The sequence below is a fragment of the Dioscorea cayenensis genome, chromosome 11, assembly GCF_009730915.1.
Source record: "Dioscorea cayenensis subsp. rotundata cultivar TDr96_F1 chromosome 11, TDr96_F1_v2_PseudoChromosome.rev07_lg8_w22 25.fasta, whole genome shotgun sequence".
Taxonomy (NCBI): Eukaryota; Viridiplantae; Streptophyta; class Magnoliopsida; order Dioscoreales; family Dioscoreaceae; genus Dioscorea; species Dioscorea cayenensis.
The window spans coordinates 18,776,598-18,800,960 of NC_052481.1; the positions used below are offsets into that span (position 1 = coordinate 18,776,598).

The 24,363-nt window shown below is 34.3% G+C and overlaps 2 protein-coding genes across 3 annotated transcripts; both read right to left on the minus strand.

Annotated features, from left to right (window-relative positions):
- Positions 1-191: 191 nt before the first annotated feature.
- LOC120271692 (cytochrome P450 Tp4149-like) lies at positions 192-1,488 on the minus strand. The gene is made up of 2 exons (XM_039278371.1): positions 1,302-1,488; positions 192-296 (listed from the first exon to the last, which is right to left on the minus strand). Exons 1-2 carry the CDS (start codon positions 1,446-1,448, stop codon positions 192-194), a joined length of 252 nt encoding a protein of 83 aa, XP_039134305.1. The 5' UTR covers positions 1,449-1,488.
- A 6,947-nt stretch (positions 1,489-8,435) lies between these two features.
- Positions 8,436-12,204, minus strand: LOC120272378 (rop guanine nucleotide exchange factor 1-like). Of its 2 annotated transcripts, XR_005540180.1 has the most exons (6): positions 11,718-12,204; positions 11,459-11,575; positions 10,840-11,381; positions 9,688-10,041; positions 8,896-9,465; positions 8,436-8,613 (listed from the first exon to the last, which is right to left on the minus strand). XR_005540180.1 is itself a non-coding variant. In XM_039279201.1 (5 exons), the coding sequence occupies exons 1-5, from the start codon at positions 11,974-11,976 to the stop codon at positions 9,034-9,036; spliced, it is 1,704 nt and encodes a 567-aa protein (XP_039135135.1). In that variant the 5' UTR covers positions 11,977-12,204; the 3' UTR covers positions 8,755-9,033. The 2 variants fall into 2 exon arrangements, 1 of the variants encoding a protein (XP_039135135.1); XM_039279201.1 differs by lacking the exon at positions 8,436-8,613 and having other exon boundaries at positions 8,755-9,465.
- Positions 12,205-24,363: the final 12,159 nt, after the last annotated feature.

The following is a 24,363-nucleotide window of genomic DNA, read 5'->3' on the forward strand; positions in this document are numbered from 1 at the left end:
ACTCTGTGTATTCTTTTGGGATCTTATAAGGTCCTATTTGAGCTTCCTGCATTGATTCTCTTGTGGGACAAGTAATGATGCTGGAGGGTGTAAACGTAAGGTCTCTTTTATAACTGCCCTCTAAATAGTGCATTTTTAGGTCTTGTTTTTGATTATGGTATAGTTGTTGCAGAAAATGACATTTCTGGATTTCAGTTTTTCAAGGATGTCCAGTTTGTTGGGGGCTTTTTGAGGAGCTCTGCCATGATCCAGTCCATCACAACAGATACTGACTCTGTTCCAGCGCCCATCACGTCCTGTGGAAATTTTTATTATGTATGATAACTTAAATCCATGAAAAATCTAGTCAACCACTAAGGTACAATGGGTGCTGCTGTATAAGAAATTGCCAAAAGACATAAATATTATAGTGCACTAATTTCGATGGTTTAAATATCTTTATTACTATATGGGGTGGATTAACACGTGAGACAATGATAATCTATTACATGTGCTTAAAATGATATATGAAAAATTATAAACTTATAATAATCAATCTTCCTTACTCTACAACCATGTCATGTAAAAAATAATAATATGACTCCATTTATTATAAAAGTAACTATTTATATTTGTCAAAAATACATGTGTTTTTTTTCATTGATTGAAGAGATTTGATTCAAGCAAAATATAGAACTCTCTCTGGATTCAAACAAAATATAGAACCTAGGAGTACATAAGAAATGTATCTAATTGATTATTTTTAAATAAATAGTTCAAACTGTGGATTTGAATATAAAATTTAAAGAGTTTTTAGTTTAAGAGAAAACACAAGGAAAATATTTAAGTATTTTTATTAAAAACAAATCTTTTAAATTTATAAACCCTTCTTATAACTTTAATTTTTTTTTTCAAATAAATTTATAATATTATTGACACTTCAGTGATTTTTTTCTCAAAAATATTATAAGCCATAAATCCAAGTTTGAATTGAAATAATAAAATATAACTCTCCAATTAAAAATCACATCACATATGAGCAACTTATATATATATATATATATATATATATATATATATATATATATATATATAATGTTAAATTTGATAACAATCGGAGAGCTTGCTCATTGGCATTGGCCCCAATATAAAAAGTATTGATTTGCAATATTAAAAAAGTGCCCAAAAAAAAATGAAGAGTTTATAGAGTTTATTACTAGTGATGGTGTTAGACTGGATGATCAATTCCAAAAAATAAAAATAAAAATAAAAACAAAAACAAAAATAAAAATTAAAATAATGGAGAGCTAAACAAAACTAACCTTGATAATAGCCTTGATGTTCTCCTTACTGAAAGTAAATTCCTTCCTCTGATCCTTATCAATTAGAGAGATCAAGCCATGAATAAAAGTCTCACCCTCACCCTCACTCTTTCCTTTCCAATCTCTCATCTCATCCTCAACAATCATATCCAAAATCTCATCTGCTTCTTTTTGAAGCTCTTCTCAATCCTCCCATCCAAAACCACTCAAACTATCCAACCAAGCAAACCCTTTTCAAATAATCCCCACAATGAAAGCACCAAGCTATTTAGAACTCTCACCAATAGTCCTACGCATCTTGATACCCCATGAACCCCACTCTCAAACTCTTCCCTAATGTAATCTTACTAATAATATCCATAGTCATGTAGTTCAACTCTTCACTCACATGCACCATTTTCCCATCACAACATGACTTCTTTATCTTCTCCAACATAAACACAACTTCATGTTCTCTAATGGACTTATAAGAAGAGACCATTGTAGGACTTAGAAGGTGGTAAACACTGAACTTCCTCACTAGTTTCCAATACTCACCATAAGGGGAAAAGGCAATATCCATGCCATTGTAGAGGAGCCTAGTGGCAGCCTTGATTGAAGGTCTGTTAGCAAAGAGATGGTCTTGAGTTTTCATTATCTCTTTGGCCATGGAAGGAGAGGAAGCTACAAGGAGAGGAACTTGGCCTAGTTGGAGGAGCATTAAAGGGCCATGTTTCTTTGAAAAAGTTTGGAGTGAACGGTGAGGTAAAGGTCCTAATTGGTGGAGGTTCCCAATGATTGGGAGCTTTGGTGGAGATGGAGGATAATTGGGTTTCTTTGAGAAATGTAGTAATATTTTGGACAAGAAGGATATGGTGATTAGGAAGGAGATCAATAGCATTATTAGAGACATTGTGGACTATATGTGCTTGGTAATGAGCTCTATAAGAAGGTGTTGCTTTGTTTATATAGGCCATTGTTTGAAATTATATCAAAATATATAATTTTGGTCCTTGGACTTGACTAGAGTGTGTGTACTAGAGTTGTGTATCACATGTGATGTGAAGTAGACATGGTCACTGTTCAGTAACCTCTTGTTTCAAAAATCTTTGAATCAGAACCAAACCGCTTAGGCAAAGTTCTTGGTGGTTTGATTTCGGCCCGGCTTCTATGGCTCAGCTTTTAATCTGCTCAAACTGCTCACGCTATATTTTTAAAGTAAATGATCCAATATTTCAAATTAAAATAAATACAAAAATACAGGAATTAATTTAATATAATATTTTATTAAAAAATAAAATTATTAATAATTCAAAACAATATTTTCTAATAAAAGTACAATATGAGAAATAAAAAATAAATAAAGGGCTTGAACTTAATTATATCAAATTGCCTACATATCCTCTCGAGGAATCAAAGCCCATGTAGTTTTTTTATTTGATATTATAAGTCATAACATTATTTTATATAATATAATAATATATATGTAACTAATTAATTTGATATTTTTGAATCTTTATTCAAGTGGAACTAGCGCTTTTGAACCGGGGTTTGAACCGCGTGCCCACTTGTTTTAAAAATTCGAACCCGAACCCTGACTTTATATGAAGGTTCTAAGCATGGTTTTAGAACTAGCATGCTTTTTCGAGTCCTGCTCCCGGCTTTTATCTGGGTTCTGCTCCGGCTCGATTCCACTGTTTTCACTCAAAATGACCACGTCTAATGTGAAGCCAGAGAATTTATTATTTGGAGTTATTTTCTTTTAAACACCGTAAATGTTTTTGTTCTAGGTTTGAATAAAAGATAGATATATCGATTAGTCTCCACTTTTCTCTTTCTTTGTTCTTCTACTTGAAATACTCCCAACAAATCCCTCCACTCGAAAATTGTTTTACTTAATCCCTTCTCACCTAAAATAGGCTAATTATCATCGTGATTTTCAAGAGTAAAGTGACTCATAAGAAGAGATTAAAGGTGAAAAAGACCAAATCTGACTCATTTTCAAAAGATATAGGGATTAGTGGAGGATCAATAGGGGACCAAAGTGAAGAAACTGAAAAGAGAGAGACTAATTCGCGATTATACCATAAAGATATATATATATATCCACCAGATGTATAGCACCAAAGTCAGTAAAAGCAGGGCCACGGCTCAAATCCTCCTCCCGACGAAAAGACTCGCTCCAATGATCTGCTTATACAATCGCTCATCCAGGATTCTTATACTATACATATATTGTATATCTGAATTTCGGTATTGTTTATATTTATAAAAACGGTTGCTTGGCATAGCATCAACAAAAATAGGACATCCTGAAATTCATGTGGCTCACACGGTTGAAGAAGGTGACTAATTTGGAATTATATTAATGGAGATAAGTATAAAATTTTAATTTTTTAATAAATAATTTTTTATTATGTATAATAATGATTTAAGTGAATTTGTAGTGGTTTTGACTGAGAGGCGTGTCACACGATTGCTCAAATAACATTATTATTGGTCACACTCATAGTGACGATCTATTGAGAAGAAATTAAAAACAGGACAATGAATAATAGGTAAGCAAACGTGTTGCATGCCTTTAGATTTCAGTTGGAGAAACGACCACATATCCCAGTGCGTGGTGGGAAAAAAAAGTTCTATAATGATTTTTTTATATATATAAATGTTTTTGAACTTCTAATTTATTAAAAAGAAGTTGTGCTAGCTAGACAATGATAGAAAGGACACATAGGAAACACAGAAATAAAACAATGAAATAAACCAAAATAGACATAAGACGGATCATTAAAAACACTAGGCATCCACCAAGAGTAGATAAGATATGAGTGGAATGCACCAAAAATAAATAAATAAATAAACCAAAAAACAAAGACAATCAGATGTTTGGGTTGGGAGTGTCTCTATTTGATTATTTTGACACAAATATTTCATAAAGTTGAGACTCCTTTTGATCAACGAGAGTGACTCCTCAAGTATAAGTTTTTCTAGAATTTAGAGTTATATTTAACTATTTATCTAATAATATAAGAAAAAGTTTGAGAAACTAATTGCGTACCAATGTAATAATAAATAGTTATAATATATACCCTCATAAAAATAATATTTTTTCATATTCTTTTCTAAAATATTTTTATTTATTTAAAATAAGCTACATCAATTATTAAAAATATATATATTAATTTAATTTTTTATTTTTATCTCTGAAAATGGAAAAAAATATAAAAATAATTAATTTTTCATTTTTTTTCATTTATTTTTTTTTATCCAAAATGTATATAAATCATAAGAAGGGTTCATAAGAATATATAACCAAACATATATAAATGGTTTGCATTTTCATAAGAATATATAAATAAATAAAAAATTAAGAGAGAGACAGAGAGAGCGAGAGAGATAGTGACTTAACTTGAATTTCATTGGACGGTTAAATCTCATTACTTAAATTTGTCTTTTGCTCAACGACTGTCATGTTTTGTTGGTCAATCACGACTCACGGCTTATGTTTGGAAAATCTAAACCTCTAATTTTTTGGAAAATCTAAACGTCTGATTCAAGATTGGCAAAAATCTAAATCTTTAATTCAAGTTTGCCACTACAAATCTTTGGAAAATATAAATCTCTAAACGTGATCCACACATTGTCGGACTCACAACCCCAAAAGACCAATTTGATAAGATAGAGTTGCTCCTCACATGTATACCCATGAATTCCCTCTCAATTAGGCATTGTAAGACTAAACCGGGTTTGCAACAAAACATTTAATTTTTTGAAAATCTAAACCTCTAACTAAAATTTGGCAAGATGAATCTTTGGAAAATCTAAACCTCTAAACCTCTAATTCAAGTTTGGCAATTCCTTATAAACAAATATATATTAATGGTATTGCCTTTCTATAAATCCTTGATGTGGGACATATTAATCGTATTGTCTTTCTATAATTATAAATACCTAACGTGGAACATATTTAAGATTTCACTGAGGTAAATTTTTTAGATGAGGATTATAATAGTTGAGTATTATAATATTGTTATTTTTTATTTTGAATATCAAATTTTAATTTGTATCATTTTGATCATTTAAATCACAGGAGAATTTGATGACAGATTTGTCATTTTAATATTAGTTTGTGCGTTATCTACATACGTGTATGTGCCACATCATCCAAAAGAGCCACATAGTCATTCTTATTAATTAATTCATCATGCTGACGTGACATATGTCATATCAATAATCAATAAGAGTGGCCATGTGGCCTCTTTAATGACGTGTCATGTTTGCATATGCACATGGACTGACGAACTGGTATTAACGTAACAAATCCGGTGTATATCTCATCAAATTTTTCTCAGAATTCTCTTGATACTTTTTTTTTTGTTAAAAGAGTTACAAAATAACTAGAGTAATCAAGAGAAAACAAACAACAATAAAGAACATCCACATAGAAAATTTAACACAAAACTAAACAAAAAGAAATGAAAAACTAAAGTATGAGGCTACAATGATGGGTAATTTTTTTGGTATGTTACTAAATTTTGGCTCATTTTCAATTTGAATTCAACTTTAATTTGATTTCACTAAGTAATAAATCAAGGGATTTCAACCCTCAAATGAATGATGTGGCTCTTTTTCGATGACATGACACCTCCAATAGACTTAATAATGAGTCATCGGGAGGATTGACTCAGATTTTCAGACAGTTATGTAATCAATTGGGGGTTAAAATCTTTGATTTATTTCCGGTGAAATCAAATTAAAACTGAATGATCAAATTGATACAAATTAAAGTTCAGTGATCAAAATGAAAACAAATCAAATTTTAGTGACCCAGCAAAAAATTTACCCCTGCAATGATCTTCATGAGTCATCTGAAAAGAACAAATCCTTTGCCATAAAGAGTTAATCTGGTCATACTTCTCCCATGGTTGGCAAGCTTATATGCTAGTACTCCAATCTCTAGGAGTCAGCTGCACTCCATGGCTTTGCTTCCAATCTCCAAAATTCCTTGTAGAATATCTTCCTGAATGTGTTTTAGTCTCAAGTTTGTGATGCCCGCTGTGTTCTATAAACACCCACACAGCTCAGCACAGTCTGGGAAAATACTCCCAATCTTTTGTTTAGAGTTTCTAACATTTTGTAGAGCGATTGCTAGAGCTTGGGCCTCTGTAATTACTCATGATACTCTTTCGTTGAACACAAATTAAAATTGAGTGACTAAAATAATACAAATTCAAGTTTAATGTTTAAAATGAATAATGACCATAGTATTGTATCCATTCAAGATATTTATCCGATTTTAACTTCTATTGGATTATTATTTAAAGAATTAATGCAAAAAATGTGTAAAAAAACCTTTCTACTTGTTGAAGCATACATTTTTTTTTAATACAGAATCCTCCAGTTACAATTTGCAATTGTGAAAGGAAAACGAAATTTATCCCTTTAATGTCAAATAATAAAAGTCCTAATAACCCCTATTATTAAGAAACAATAAAAAATGGCTTTGAAATAAATCTAGCTCAATCTAGTTGTACATAAATTAACTAAAAGTTTAATATTAAAGATAGCTTATTTAATATAAGTCTCATATCAAAAATCATCCAACCAGATAAGTCTTTAGCAGGAGAATATGATATAAATTGTATATAAATTAACAAAATTATCTTTTATAATAACTCAAAATTCATAGAAAAAATAAACACATCAAAATCAATTAGAAAAAAAAAATCCAACTAAAAAAAAGATTTAGATAAAACAACCAATACAATTGACGGAAAAACTATTAACACTTAAGCGCTACTTAAAATATTGAAATGACAAGCTTTTTGTTCTATGTCTCATGTGTAAAAAAACAAAAGAAATAATACAATGAAATCCTAAATAAGTTGAAAATGAAATACAAGCTTAAAAAAATAAATAAATAAATAAATAAATAAACTTTTTATCTTAATCAAATGCTCATTGCATGTTATTATCTATCCACCAAACAGACCCTATATATTTTATATAATAATCAACCCAAATTTGATAATTAAAAAAAACCTCTAAAATTTTAGATTGGTTCTCAAAAAAAAAAAAATGTTTTAAAAAGTACAAATTTTGTTATTTTATTAATCTAAACTTTTACATCCACACCGAACCATATGATGTTCTACATAAAATCAACCACATGATATTCTGCAAAAATATTCGCGTTCAATGGCAAAATAGTCACTTTAAAAATAAAAATATTGGTTTAATTGTTGTACAGGTCTTTGTTATTGTGTACTTTTGACCTTTTTAATTCTTGTAATATTTTTGGGTACATTTCAGTCCTCATATTTGATCGAATCAGGACATTCTAGTTTGCGGCGTAGATGGTGTTAACTTTGTCGTTTCTTTTGCGCCAATGTGACTTTTTTTATTATGAAATTGAGGCACTAAAAAGTCTTGAATTGATCAAATATGAAGATTTAATTGTACCTAACGGCGAATGTGACTTTTTTTATTACGAAATAGGGAGACTAAAAAGTCCCAACTTGATCAAATATGAAAACTTAATTGTACCTAACATCGAATATTTAAAGCCATGTCGGCTCAAAAGAAACGGTGAAGTTAACGACATCTATGCCTCGGAGTTGAAAGTTCCAACTCGATTAAATATGAGGACTTAATTGTACCTAAAAATATTACAATAACTAAAAGGGCAGAAAGTACACAATAACAGAGACATACGGCAATTATACCAAAACTATTCAAATACAAGTATTTATACATAATTTTACTGAAATAATGTGAATAGCAAATGGAAAATTTTTAAATAACTCTTTACCATACAGAAATTTTGTGACCTTCAGCCAGTGGCTTCAACTTAACTTTCTAATGTATATTTTTTTTCTTCTAAATTGACTTTGTTAATTGACCACTATAATTTGCCCCTTATTACTTGAACACTAAAACGATAAAATTAAACCAAAACCACTCATTTCAATTCAACAGCCCAAATTCAAATTAATTTCATTAACCAAATATCAGAGCACAAGTTATTCTAATATGTCCCAAATGCTTAAATGATGTGAATGATATGAAGACTTTCAGAATCATTCAATTAATCAATGTCGGACTTTTGGTTACTCTAATAATCACCAATAAGTACTGGAAATAAGCAAAAAATAAAATAAAATAAAAATAAAAATGTCTGGATGAAATTCTAACAGATGGCAACCATAAAATTAGATTCTGATGCAAGTATTAAATGAACAGAGATGATCAAATAATTCGAACCAGACATGCACATTCTTCTGAACCTTCCCTTGATTGTCCACTTATCTCCAAATCAATAGCTGCAATTTTCCTATAATCAAAAACAGATGGTAAAACCTTTGCAAAACTCTAAACTGAAACTAAGCTACAGAAATCAACCACATTTCCAAAACATATTGGTTAATCAATACAAATACGTATGAACAGAGGCTGAAGAAAACTACTCAAAGGATACATCCTCGAAAAATTGTCCAATATTTTCGTGATTAAACATTCAGTCCCAACAATAGAACCAAACTGAAACATATAACCTTCACCTGCAACAGAACGCAACTAAGAAAAAGAACAAACGTAGCCTATGTTATTCCTATACCTTGGATAATTTACATCACCAGGCTCAACGATCATGTCGACAAGCCCGTCTAGGCGCCAGTGCTGCCTCTAGCTCTATCCTCATGCAAGGAAGGCGTTCGGATCCTAATAATCCTTTCAAGTGCTCTTATAATTTAAGTCAGTCCCTTTCTGGGGCATCTCCGGCATCTTTTCTTGCACTGAGGTTGCCGGTGTATGACCAAACTCTCTCTATATCACCAGCAGCAAGTTTGCCAAATTTTCCGTCTTTTTGTCCAAGAAGGCCACCTTTGCTTCGAGATGACTGTGTTCTGCCAGGACTATGAATAACTGGAGTTGATGAACAATATGTTGGGGTTGCAAATGGGGATGCATATGGAGTGTTATGGATGGAGAAGGGGCTAGGAGAGATCCTCTTTTGAATGGGAAGCCCTCCCAACCTTCCTGGGTTAAACAATGACACTGAGTCTGTAGCAGCAGTTTTCCTTGTTGCATCATCCACGTAAATGAGATCATCTATTCTTGCTATTATGTTGAAGGCCAGACTCTCCATTACCCTCGAATAGCTTTCCAGGATGGACTGACCTACATCCTGCAAAAATAAAAGAAATAAAATCAATGAATAACTCAAAATTGTACGGAACATAAGCGCCAATATTTATTTTCTTGTTTCTTGCAGTCATTGTGAGTTAAACCTTAAATTAGGTTTTGGTTAAGGATGCCATTATCATCTGATGAAGTTCAGATTCCATTGCATATCAGCCACTAGTCCATGAATTGACAGTATAATCACAAAAGAAAGAGCGAGGAAAACCTTGTTGTACTGAATCTTGTTCATATCCAATACAGTCTGCGGGAGACCAGGATACCGAAGCCTTAGGCTCTGCAAGAGGCATTCAGCACGTTGAGCTAGAAATTGATTCCTTTCCACTGGACTGACAAGACCCTTGACCTTTCCGCTCCATGATGACTTCTTTGTTTTTGATTGGTTTGGGTGTCTTTTACGATCTTTAAGTCTCCATATGTGTATGGCTGCTTCAATCCTATTTGCTATTTCCAGAGTAAGGTGCTCAGATGACAGGTCTAAGCAATCCATTATACATTCCGGAGAAAATTGCTCAGCTGTCATATTGCGGTATGTGATCTCGCCTAAACAGGCTTTTCCACTCTGCAAGATACATAAATCACAGGAGAAATTCTTAAAAACAAATAGTGCACCAGCCCACTACAGATTTTAATGGAGTTTCAACCACAGATGCACAAAAAAATTATCTCATTTAATATGTAAGAAGATAACAAGGAAATTTGTCATTTGTATGTCATTGATATGCTCACTTCCATACATGCCAAAAACTGAATTGCTAAGTATGATTTCAGGAAAACCTAAGATGATGGTGGAAGAGTTGCTCTTGGCTTAAATATGACTCCACCGAAGCATGTCTCATTTACATAACACTAGCAAAGTATGAACGGTTCTCTCTGACTTAATGACATTCTACAAAGTATAAAAAGTCAAAATCCATTGTTTCAAACTAAACTAGCCCTACAGTTAGTTCCCAATTTAAAAAGGTGAAAAGAGCCTTTTTTTTTATATCATGCAGGGTGAAATCTTATAATTCAATTGCAAACATTTGTGATAAATCAATAAGATGAAATGAGATTTGATCAACTATTAAAAGATCATGCACACAAGAAAAATCATATACTATGATGCACAATTCAGGCAAAATTTGGATATTGCAAAATTTGCAATAATGTTTATATTTATATCTAGTATCTTAAAGAAGAAGTGAACATGCCAACAAAAGTATGTATAGTTCTATAATCTTCAATTTGAATATATTTATATCAATAAAAGATTATGTAAATCATAACTACCAATTGAGCAATATCTTCCAGCAAATTCCACTAGAAATTTCAGACAGACTTCCAAATGATGTAACAAGCGAAGTATGCCAACCAATACCTTGGGTAAAGTCTCCAAGTAAACATCAGGAATCTCCATCTCTGCAAGCACTCCACTGTTAATCGCCATAGCTGCCTTCAGTATCTGATTTGCACAATCCCTACACTGCTGCAGCCTCTTCCTTGAATCCTCAGACAGACCATTAGTCGGTACCCTCGGACACGGGAGCCACCACTTCTCCTCCTGCCTAAAAGACGGCCTCCCAAATGACGAAGACGGGCATGATTCACCACTGTCCTCATCAGCCTCAGCGACCAGGATCCCCCTATCCACATACCAAAACTCAGTGTTCCTGAACCCATCCAACATTGCAAGAAGCATGGCGTCAAGCTTCTTCAGAGCAGGGAGGTTCATGTAGAGATCTGAGCGTGGGCGTGACACCATCACCTCAAATGTCCCTCCTCCTGGGAACTCTTGCAAAGAAGGAATGAGCTCCACAATGTAATCACTCACACATAGCAACCATTCCATCTCTCGCTGCCACATTGATTTCCTCTGCGGAGCCAGTGGCTCTAATCTCCACAACTCTCCAAACACAGTAGCTGGAAATCATTCTCCCTAATTAATACACTAAAAAATTGCACAAAAAAGAAAAGAAAACCGGATTAACAGAGCTCACCGGAGAGATTTGTGATGGCGTTGGAGATCGCCAGGGCAGTGCAGACGCCCTTACCGCCGCCGGACATATCCTCGCCAAGAAGAAGCTTTGAGAATCTCTCCTTCATCATCTCCACTTCTAAAACCCAAAAACAACAAATCAAACCAAATTGATCTCAGTGCTCGCGAAAAAAATGGAAAAAAAAAGCTAAAATCCATCAGTTCAATCAGTCCAAACTAGATCTAAAAATTTTATCTTTTCAAAAATCCAGTAAACAAACCGGCGAAATCGGGCTCCCTTCTCTCCGGCTTTCCCTCCCAGAAGACCAAATCAGCCCCCGGGATCATCGGCGGGGCCTGGGGTCGCGCCTTCGCCAGAAGCGGAGACGAAGCGAAAGAACTCGAAGTCCCAACGCCGGAAACCGGCCGGAACTCAACGGACGACTCAGACTCACTCACATCAGCACTAGGGCTATAACTCCCACACCGATCACTCTGCCGATCGGAGACATCCTCCTCCGAAGCACTCCCCATCTCCATGAATCACCAAAGCTCAAACAAACAATGCCGCCAGCTCACTGATCTCAAGCGCAGTCTAGAAATGGCACCTCGAGCAAGGATCAAGACGGAGATCAAGAGATCGAAGCAATGGTGTGGCATTCCTCTACGGAACTCCTCCCATTCTCACGCCATTGTTGATGCTAAGCCGAAGAGACAGTGGAAAAAGCGAAAGAATGAGAGAGAAAGACGAGCTTCGTTGCTTTTTCTCGTATCGGCCCGACACTAGCGTCTCTTTTAGTTTATCATTTTTGGCGATTTAATTATATTAATTTTTTCATTTTTTTAAAAAAGAAAAAAGAAAAAGGAATATTTGGTGGTGGGGCCGGGAATGCCATGTCAGATGACACGTCATTGGTCGTGTAGTGTTGGACTCGTGTGTGTGTTTTGTTTTGGAGGTTAATTGGTACGTTTGTTGTAGACACTGGATCCAAAGACTTCGGATGGTGGCACCACGCCATGTGTCAGCTTTTGGATGCTGAATTATTATTATTTTTTTAAATAATAATAGTAATAATAATAATATTATTAATATTAATTTTTTAGCCTAATCATATGCCAGTGTTGTATAGTAATTATTAAATTAAATTAAGGATTAAAAAAATAATTAAAAAAGGGCTTCACTGCCAAGTGGGGTTTAATTGTTTGATTGAGAGTGGTGCCAAATTTCCTCATGATATTTTTTATATAAATGATTGGATTATTTGATCTTGTCCAATTAAAATTATGTGATTATTATTTTATTTGTATTTTATAAATATGAACTAGATGAATTAAAATAAATAGTGAGATAACTTAGATATATATATAATATACATCATACGTAGAATATCCCAGAAATTGAAAAATAAAAACAACAGGTGAGAACGCTTTGGATGCATATTAAATATTGATTCATCCAAAAACATCGAGGGCATCTCTATAAAATATTTTATGATAATATCTCAATATAATCTCATATATATTTATATATAGTCTGAGTCATCTGCAGACGTTTGTAAAATTCCGTAGGCATCATTAAATCAACATCCAATGTATCGTTCATTCTTTCATCTATGACCTCTTTTCTCCATTTTAACAGTATTTTTTTAAAAATCCAAACTTTACCTATCACTTATACCACTACTCGCTCTTATTTTTTTTTTTGGTAGAATACTTGTCGATAACATAAACTATATATCCAACGCTGATGACATAAAATATATATATATAATATGTTAAAGCGCAAGTATTGATGATTCAACGTGAGGTCTCATGGTGAGTATGGAAGCTTCAATGATAAGACTCGTTTGTGCGCAAATTGCTAGTATTATAAAACTCGTATACTTGACCCTTACCCTTAGCATGAATCCAAGACAAAGTCAATTAAAAAATATCATGAATCATAAATACCCAAATAAAGCCACCTGAGAAAAATACAAGCAAGAAACAATGATCAATTGCTTAAAGAAGACAGAAAATGCATCTTACAACACCCACCATAAAGCATGACATAGTCATGATCATTTTGTATTAATGTTTACTGATTTTAGTCATGCTTTTTTTTTCCACATTTCATCCTAAAAAAAAGAAGTCAGGTTTTTTAATGGTATCATAACGCTTCAAAAATATTATAATTGATGCTTTTCAATCCTAAGTTGCTTATAAATTTAAACATGCAAGTTGAGGAAAAGATTTATAAATATAAAACTTCTTTGGTTTGTAATATTAATAAATAACATCTACTTAAAAATGTTTTGATTTATATATATATATATTTATAAGGCTAAAATTTGTAGTTATGGGTGTCTTATATATATATATATATAAAGAAAAACTTCTGATCAAAGTAGGTTTGTATTTTTATTTTTATTTTTTATTTTTAACCAGGAGATATTTGGGAGCAATGTAAATTTTTTTTTTTTTTTAAAAAAAAAGAGCTTGCAAATGTATTTTCTGAAAAAAAAATTATTTTAAATAAAAATACAATAAAAAATGGTTAATAAACAAACCTTTAATTACCTAATTACTCTTGAAAACTATTTTGCTTAATCAATATCTAATAACTAATAAGGTGACCTCATGATCATTTTTGAAAAATAATTAAGGTCTAAAGCTAACGGTTAATGTAATTATTTATTTGATTATTTTAAATAAAATTATATTTATTTTGATTTATGTGTTTAATTTAGCATTAAGCCGGTTGATGTGACTAACATCCCCACATTATTATGAATGGAAGCCGAGTAAAGAAATTTTTTTAATAAAATCAATAAACTACTAATGTTTTAAAATAAAAGAATTACAGAAGATTCGACAGAAGAGATGCACAAAGAATATAACAACAGTATTAAAGCACTTGTCTTGTGGTACCTGAAAACAAAATGAGAAGTGCCTTAGATAGCACTCGGCTACAAGATCAATAGTTAAACAATGTCTTTATTAAGGACGTGTTTGGATTGGCCAGAATTATGGCATAATCTGTACAATATGTTATAATTTAATATTTTCTAAAAATTATGCCATATTGACTGTTTGGGTACTTATTTTAAAGTATAAAATTATGGCATAATATAGACATTATCGTAATATAGACATTATCGCATAAAAAAATATTCCACTCTTAGTGGAATATTTTTTTATTGTTAAAAATCTCTCTATTTTTTGATCCAGCAACCAGCTACCAGTCCACAGGTGGCTCGGCCAGTCTCCGGCCACTGGCCACCAGTCCAATCGGCCTCCGACGACAGGTCATCGGTCCACCGATAATCCAATCACCGGTCCACCGGCCTCCGGTGACACACCGGCCATCCACCGGTTGTCCGGCAGGCTTCTGGCAACTGGTCACCGGTCCACCAACCTCCTGTGACACGTCGGTGATCCACTGGTGGTCCGCCCGGTTAGCCTCAGTTGACACACTGCCGATCCACCGTGCTCCGTCCGATCTCCGACGACCGGCCACAGGTCCACCGGTGGTCTAGTTGCCGATCGGTCGATCTCAGTAATTTTTTTTTATTTTGGTAACCAAACACTCATTCTGTAGAAATAAAATATGCTATAATTTCTGTAATAATCACTTGCACTTCTTACATAATAAAATTATTCCATATTTTTTTTTTTTTGCAGCCAAACAGGCCCTAAAAATATCTCACAAGATCACTCCCAACATGCGTATGGGCTCGAGGCTATGTTTAACTTAATTGATAGCCGCCTTCATCTTTTTCTTCTTAGAATAAAGAACTATAGACACCCACAGGATAAATATTTATATGAATGATTTTCACAATGGTTGTAGTAGGCGATAACAGTTTTAAAAAAACAAATGTATGCATTTCTATCCAACCAAATGTTCTAGATGACGGCTTAGAATAAAAGATCCAGGTTTCTTTGGCTTGACTACTGAGGTAAAGTCTCCAAGGACCTAACTAATCAAAGAGTAATATATAAAAAAGACTCAAGCCCAAAATTTGACCAAAGTGATTCCGAATATGAGCAATAATAGTTTGGAGTTGGTTACATCTTTTAATAACCAAGTTTTCGAGCGTGAAGATCTTGTTGTCCTAGGTCAGCTAGACAAATGCGCTTACTTTCCCAGGAGAAACTCCCTTCTAGATGATAGGGAGATCGAGTAGTGGCAACCCCCATTGTTAAGGAATTCATAAAACAATTTGACTATGAAGCATCCATTAATGGTGAGGCCTTATTGCTTAGTGTCCCAACTATTCCTTGAGGAAGTGGGGATCCTAGAGAGTGAGTTAACTAGTATAGATTCTTATGCTAGCTCTCAAGATGGGGAGGAAATGAAATCTTTTACCATGCCCCACAAGTTTTGAGAGTTACTAAAGACATTAGGTCATAAATATCTAGGCGCACAACTAGCAGCCAAACCAAAATAGAGCAACGACACAATCATTAATAGTAGGGATTGATGTAAGTCCTAAACATCGGGAAACAACTCAGGATGTCATTCCATAAGAAGGATCTCCTAGAAGGTGGACTAGTAAAAAGGTTTCAAAAGTGGGTTCGAAGAAAATAATTAAACCAGAATACTTGCAAACTGTACCAACGCTAATTAGACCCAATCTTCCACAACAATTTCCCCAAGATTGCATGGCTAAAGTCTACAAGATTTAGAATACTCCACCCCCATGTTCTTGTGATTTGCACAGTGGGCTCCATCTAACAAGCCAGCAAGCAAGCTTATCTATCTCATGGTCAAACCAAAGAAAGTTTGGGCTGATAGATTTATTGGCCATGGGGACCCAACTTGGAAGCTTAAAAATGAACACCCAATAACTAGGAATTGACTTGAGAACAGAGTTAATTGAGGTGAGTTTGTAGTCTAATAATGGGAGCTTGGATTTCTAAGAGGAGAATTAAGCCTTGTTCACGGAAGTGAGTTTATCCCAATCTTGGCCACGAGAGTGCCTCTTAGAGATGGAAATGTCAAGATAGATTAAAGGAAGAAGACTGATGGAACAATTAAGTTCCTGAGAAGGATGTATCGTGTACTTGCCCAAATATCATAGAATATATGTTAAAATTAATAAACAATCTTGAGTTATCGTTAACAAAGGATAGCTTTATGATCCTAAGGTCTTCTCTGTCCCTAACTAAGAGAATAAACAGATCATTAGCACATTAGAGACAACACAATTTACTAAACCGATCTAGCAGGACCCAATATAGGATCCCATAGGATAGAGCATGTGAGAACATTGACCTAAGGACATCAGTTACTAGGGTGAAAAGTATGAGTAAGAAAAGATCACCCCTACCTCGAACCTTAGTACTATCTAATGTACCTACCCAGGAAACTACTAATGAGGATTGAAGCTTTTGAGGTATATATAATGTTCTTAATCTAATCCACCCTACAAGTGTCAAAGCCCTTGACAAACATAAGTTCAAGGATGAAGTTCTAGTTTATCCTATCGAAAACTTTTGCAAAATCCACTTTAATGGTGTGATCAAGATGTGTTTTTCCAAAGGCTGAAGATTAATTCCTATGTCGTCACGATGTTATGTGAGATATATTTACTTGAGATGAAGGTAGATTGAGAATTGTCCACAAGTGACCCCATTACCTTGCTAAGGCGCATGACAAGAATTTTAGAAATGATTTTGAGAGTAGAATTAATGAGACTAATCGAGGGATAATTAGTTGTAATTAAGTCGAGGAGTGTCCGCTTTCAGGATAAGAGTGATACATGCCTAGTTAATCCTTTCAAGATTGATTGATCCCCGGTAGAATTCTTCACAAAGCCTCATCAAGTCATCATAGACAATTGGTTAAATTTAAATAAAAATAAATACATAATGGGAAAACTATATGGCCTAGGCACCTTCTTTGCTCCTAGCTCATAATTGGCATTTTTGACTTTTGCCATCAAAAAAGGGCTTCCAACGGGGAAAAGGTTAACACTTTGGTTACGTTGTGGAAGTTTAGACCATTCAAATTGAAAGTAAGTTCAGCACTTAGATCGAAACTGTGCATAAAAATATAAGATAAAAATCTTTCTAATATTCTCGTGATCTACAACCCAAACATTATTACCTTGAATATTAGAAATAAAATTTTAATTGCATCAACCGTTGATAACTGCATAGAAAATTAAATTTTGTATTTAGATCTCTAAGCTTCATCCATGTCAAACCTAGAGTGTTGTGTTTAAAATATTTATTTTTATGGGAAGAAAAATAAACATATTTGCATACTCATAATTTCCTTTTTTTTAAATAAATACGAATAAATTACAATTCTCACCATCTCATTTAAAAGGAAAAACAAACAATTACCACTCTAATTAAATAATAAATAAATATTTAAAAACAATTAACCCAAAATTTATATGGCCACAAAAATCTCACATTTGATAACTTCTCTTCCGTTGGGCATCGTTTCATACTCTAATTTTTCCGTAACACAACAAGTGGGATCTGTAGACGCGCTGTCGTTTCTTTCCACTCGTTGACGCTTCTCGCCGGAATCTCACACCCCCACCGGCTCCGACCACCCGGCGATCTACCTCGAGATGTCTATGGATTTGTAGAAAGATCCTTCCTTTCCGTAGAATCAATCCAAAGGAAGTAAGAGACGAAGGTTGTCAACAAAGACCTCGATCGATCTCTTTTGAGATCCTGAGTGGAAGAGAGATGATAACCAGGTCGAATCTGGCGGAGCAATTGAGGGAGTACCAGATCCGGTCCAAGCACGACTGGGCCTCGCTCTCCCTCCTCTCCTCCCTCCTCCTCCTCCTCCTCATCCTCATCCACGACTAGTGTCTCCTCCAGGTGCGTCATCTCTCTAACCCTAGATCCTTTCTTAGTTCTATCTCAATCTCAATTGTTGTGAATTTCTTGTAGAAATTATTATAATTTTTGTTAGGGTTGTGCAATCTCTGGATTTTAGAGTTTCTTGATTTTGGTACTTTAAGCTGCTTATATTCTGATTTGCTAATTTTATCGGTGTAGTTCTTGTGATTTTTCTAGTTCATGTTTGGTCTTGTTGGCATTTATAATTCCTTTGTGGAGATCTTAGTTTGGCTAGAAATGTGCCTGGATTTGATTAGTCTCTTTTATCATATGCTGCCATCTATGGTTACATGCAAATCCTTGTCAGATGTAGATGTTATCACTCTGGCTTCTCCTTTTTGTGGTTAAAGTCCTTGTTTTTGAAGATAATCAGCAAGGTTGTCATTGCCTCTACCGAAATCATTTTGTTTATATGTATCTAAATCATGCACTGGCCACTGATGCACATATATATAGATATACATGTATTGATCCTTTTTCGCATACCCTGTCTCCTATATAGCTTTAAACTGATTGGTTGCTGTTGAGTTAGTCCTGATTACTGTTATTATTCATGGATGTAGGTCAGTCTAGTTTATTGTTTTGAGTTTCAATAAAAAGCTTCCAGAGTTTAAAGTGTTAAAAGATGGTTTGTTGTTGCTCTTTGGAAGCTTTGGATCAATTTTTGTCGTGTTACTTGACACCTTTTTAATCTTAAATAGCACTAAGAATGTTTGACGAAAAGGTTGCATTTTTCTTGAGTTTAGAATTCAGTGTAGGTCCAAATATGAAGTCTTATATAAAAAAAGATATATCAAGTAAAAGAGATAATTTGGTTAAACATACATAATCTCACATGGTGAAATAGCTAATGTGTTTCCTCCGTTTGAACTTGTGATATCTAAGGCATTATGAGTAATTTATTTGGTTTTCCAAGTCCTGTGTTCGGTGGAAATTCAAATTTAATAACTAGTTTTCTTAGTTTTTCCCCTAGAAATGTTCAAATTGCATATCTCCACATCACAGACTTACTTATTCCCCTCCAATTTCTCTTTGCTTGTTACTATAACTACATCTTTATTTAAAGCCATAATTAGGAGCTAATTTCCTTCTTGATGTATGTAAATGACCATGGCCTTTTTTATGGCTTTAACCACCATCATTTATCACAGTGATACTCTTTTTTAATCATATTTGTTTAGTTTTTAAGGCTTTCTTCTTTAATGTCTTATTGGTGGAAGTTTGAGCTTTCAAGATTGTTGATTTTTGCTAGTCCTTCCTATTATTTTTCAAACAAAATTAGGGGGAAAAAATTAGTTTCCTTAGTGTTGCATATAGGGCTTGTGAGAGTATTTTAATTGGTAAGTGAATCATTTAGTATAAGAATAGTTATTTTAGGAGGTAACAAGTACATAAAAATTAAGAGAATGCATATATCTTTTTTGAAAGGGTGGACGTGTTTAGTTTGTCATTTTTCCAAATTTGATTTTAAGTATCCACAAACTGTTTTTAAAAATGATAGGGATGATTATATTTATTTCGTTGATTTAAATTTTTGCTAAGATGGAGGGATGGGTTGGAACTTTGGTGCATTAACTTATGAAGATGGAAAACACGGTTGGTTCTCACTTATAAACAAGATTGTATTTTGGTTAAGGGAAGGATTTGATCTAGTGCCCTGCTTTTTTTTTGAGGGAAAGAGCTCAGAGAGCTTAATTATTAAAAAAAGAAGGAATTACAGAGTTAAAATTACAAGTAACAAACCAAACACAAAGACAAAAAGAGACAACAAAGATAAAGGTAAGACACAAGTGCAAGAATCAAAAGGAAAAGCCAGCTTCAATGAAGATTTTCATAATCCATCGCGGGAGATCACGCCCGGTCAAGAAAAGATTGAGATTGTGGTTGTTGGCGCCTGAAGAAGCAAGAGCAATGGCGGGGGAATTCCAGCATCTAGGAATCTCAACGAGAGGGGGATTCATCACAAACCGGAGAAGGTTGTTTATATTGGAGATGGCTTGAGAGAAACGCCAATTGACTGGTTCACAGTTGCTGCATAGAAGTTGGGAGATGAGCTGATGATAGTGTAGGATGCGGCGGATGTTCAGTTGTCTGGTGATAGCATTGTGAATGGCAGTATTCAGAGCATGGATTGCAGATTCGAAGATTGATTCAGCAGTGAAAGAACAATTCCCTGCACAGATAATTTTGTGATTAGAGTTTGAAACAAAATACCCAAGTTGACCAACCTTGTTAGCACAATTCCAACTGAAGGCAAAGAAGAGGAAGAGGCCGTCAGCTTGAGAGAAATTATTAAGCAGGAGACGCCGGCCACTGAGAGAGGCATTTCCCTGTAAAAATTCCTGCACATGGGCAATAGCTTTGCGGACAAGAAGAGGGTAATTGGGCCTGATATTGTTGAAGATAGCAGCACATCTGCCCTTCCATAATAACCAGATAGAAACAACAATAATAGAAATGGAATGCAGGGAGAGATTATAATCAGTAATCCAAGCTCCAGAAGAAATGCGATCAGGGAAGGATATGTTAATGTTTAAGGTGCGGTTCAATAAGTTCCAGACCTGCTGAGCTTTACAGCAACCATGAAAAAGATGATCAGCCGATTCCAGATCAAGACTACAAAAGATGCATAAAGTTCTGGGACTTATATTGATACTATGTAAATAATCAGTGGTAGAGATTCTACCATGGAGCAGCAACCAAATGAAATGCTTGACGCGCGGAGCGACATGGAGACGCCAGATTTTAGTCCAACCAGCCCAGGACTCATTATGGTTAATATCAAGATTAAGATGATGATAAACAACAACAGAAATTTTGAGCTTTGAAGGGTTGGGAAGCCAAACCCAAGTGTTATTACCAGAACAGTCAATAGCACTGAGATTAGAAATAATGGAAGAAAGGTTTTCTCCGAACAGAGATTCAAGGAGAGAAAAATTCCATTGCCCATTAACAACTAACTTAGACAGTAGGATTACTAAAATCAACAGAAACATTCAGATAAGTTGGCTTGAAAGCAATGGGCACATCAAAAAGCCAAGGGTCAAACTGAAAAGATGTCTGAATGGGGTTAAAGGTTTTAATCCAGAGATTTGGTTTTAAAATACTAGCAGTTTTACAAATACTTCTGAACACCCAAGAGCATCTGGGGGGGATTAGATCAGTCCAGAAATTAATTCTACCATATTTATGGCGAGCGATTTCGACCCAGAAAACATTATCAGCATTGAGATAGGTAAACACATTTTTGGCCATTAGAGAGTGTTTAGCAAGTGCAAGATTGCGAAAACCAAGGCCCCCCTCAGATTTAAAATCAGTAAGACGACACCAAGCAACAGCATGGATGCCCTTTCCATTGCCCCCTTTAAACCAAAAGAAATCCCTGACAAGTTTAGTAATTTCATGAAGAACAGAATCAGGAATGGGATAGACCGAGAGGTAATATGTTGGAATAGAGAGAATTGAGGAATTAATGAGGATAGATTTAGCTGCAGCAGAGAGTTTAAAGTTTTTCCATCTAGTACACAAGCAACGGATCTTATCAATCATAGGTTTGAATGAGTGGACACTTATCTTTTTTGGAGAAATAAGGATACCCAAGTAGCGCAGTGGAAAAGAAGTTTGAGGAAGTCTCAGAATGGAGCATATGCTATTGATAACTCTTTGATTGAACCAAGAGGGAAAGAAGATTTGAGATTTAGTGTGGTTGGGGTATTGGCCAGAAAGTTGTGAGTAGATTGAAAGGCATAAATTAATATTGCGGGCAGCAGAGCGAGTGGCTTTAGTAATCAGGATAAGATCGTCCGCAAACATGAGATGGTTGAAGTTCAAACTAAGGTTACAATCAAAGCCAGGAATAAAATTATTTCTGAGGGCAAAGTTCATCATAGAGGAGAAGTTTTGGGCAACTAGAATAAAAAGGTAAGAAGAAATGGGATCTCCTTGGCGGATTCCTCAGGAGAAAGAGAACCAAGGGGAAGGAACCCCGTTAATTAAAATGGAGAAAGAACTAGAGCGAAGACAAGCACTGATCCAAGAGACCCACTTGTCAGGGAAATTCATTTTAGTTAAGGTTGCAAGAATTGCACTCCAGCTAAGTGAATCATAGGCTTTCTCGATATCTAATTTAGATCTAGTGCCCTGCTTTGATCACTAGGAGTTAAGGTGACATTGTAAGCATGCATTATTTGCTTGCTAGTTGGTATAGGTTGCATTGCATTGCATATAATGGTTATCAGGACACTTCACATGATCAACTACATAAGCGTATGTATTTGCTCCAGCTTCTTTTTGTGACATTGTGAAATATTTTCTTTATCATGGGGGAATCTCCTAAAAGTCGACCATCATACTGTAAAAATGTCAGGATTAACAATTTGAAGCTAATGCATAGAACGCCACAAACACAAATTGAGTGCAAAGTCTGGTCATTATTAACTCAATTTATTGTGTACATACGGATAATTCCGTCCTTATTAAAGTGACGCTGCATTTTTTTTTTCTCGGCAATGATCATATAATGATGTAATTATATAGATTCTCTACCCAATAGACCATATTAAGAATGTCTTTTCACTTTATGGTGCATTATGTGATAGATCAGTCACTGCTCTTTTCAATGAAAATAAAAGAACCGAGGGCTAATTTCATTTTCAATTGAATGGCCTTTCTTTTTGATAGATTGAGAGCCCTGCTAAAATTTTTGAAAACAAATTTTGTGCAATCTAATTGATTTGTACTGTTAAGAGTAGCTAATAGTCCCACACTAGTTAGTTTGGTACGTATGGTTGTGAATATATAACCTTGTTGTGTCTCTCATTCTGTGAACTTCAGTTTTGGGGTTAAATCAGACTTGGCTAATATGTTTGCATGATATTAGAGCTGCGTTAATTGGCTTATTTGGTTCATTTTTTATGTTTTTAGTTAATATCTATTTACACGTTTCACGTGCTGTATTAGAGTAATCGATTGTCTCGTATCCGTTAATTTGATAAATTTAGATATGCATGCATAATTATGGGTCTTTCATTCTATAAGTTTAAGAGTTTTGGGTTGAATCGAGCTTAAATAACATATTTGGTTTGTATCTAACATGTATGAAAGCACATATGAGCTGATTAATTAACTACTGCAGTTTATAAATCTAAATTACTTTGTTGATTTTGTAGCATGATTATTTTGGATAAGCAAGAGTTCTAATTCAGCAAATCTATCAATTTTATCATTGCAGGGTGGATGTAATGTCAGTCATATGGGAACTGGCGATTTTCGCTTTGGTGGTTTTCTCAGCAGTCTCTTTATATTTCCGGCATATGAGGCTCGCCTTTTCCTTAATGTTTGTGGCAACCCTTTTTTACATTTGTATGAAAATAACAAAGCAAGTGAGACAAAACCGGAAAAGCAAGCGAAGAATGCTCCTGCCATTGTCTATGTAAATTTTAGATGATCATGTTGTAAACCCGTCTTACCGAAGGGGACCACTTGTCATCTGTAACTTTTGCCTTGCTTACTACCAAAAATTTTGAGTTTTTAACATTTGTATACATTAAATGAGTTGATTGAGAAATTGGTTTATTTGTTCTAAAGCCACTGTGAAGATGATGCATACTTGATAAATTGCAACTGCAATAAAATGATAAGTATGATCTTTGATTCTTTGTTCATTCTTTATTCTGTTTATCTGTGTATGAGTTCAGGCAATATTTACAGTGCATGTGGGCTTTTATTTATTTATTTATTTTTTCTTTCCAAACACATCAAGTGTTCTGCTATCTGACTACAGATTAAATATTGCAGGTTTTTAGTCAAGCTTTCTGATTTTTCAGTCTGGTTGCCTTTACAGTTATGGTCACCAAAAAATGGCTGAAATACTAATGATATCCCTGCAGGGAATTCTGGTTTGATTAATTCACGTACCCTTATCCGAGATCAAATCGTAAAGCTCATACAAGTGAGGGTATATGTGTGTTAGAATATTAACTCCATCACGCATGTGCATCACTGTGATTTTATTTTATTTTTATTTTAATGGGGGCACTTATATGCTCTGTTTGGTAATATAAAAAATAAATAAAG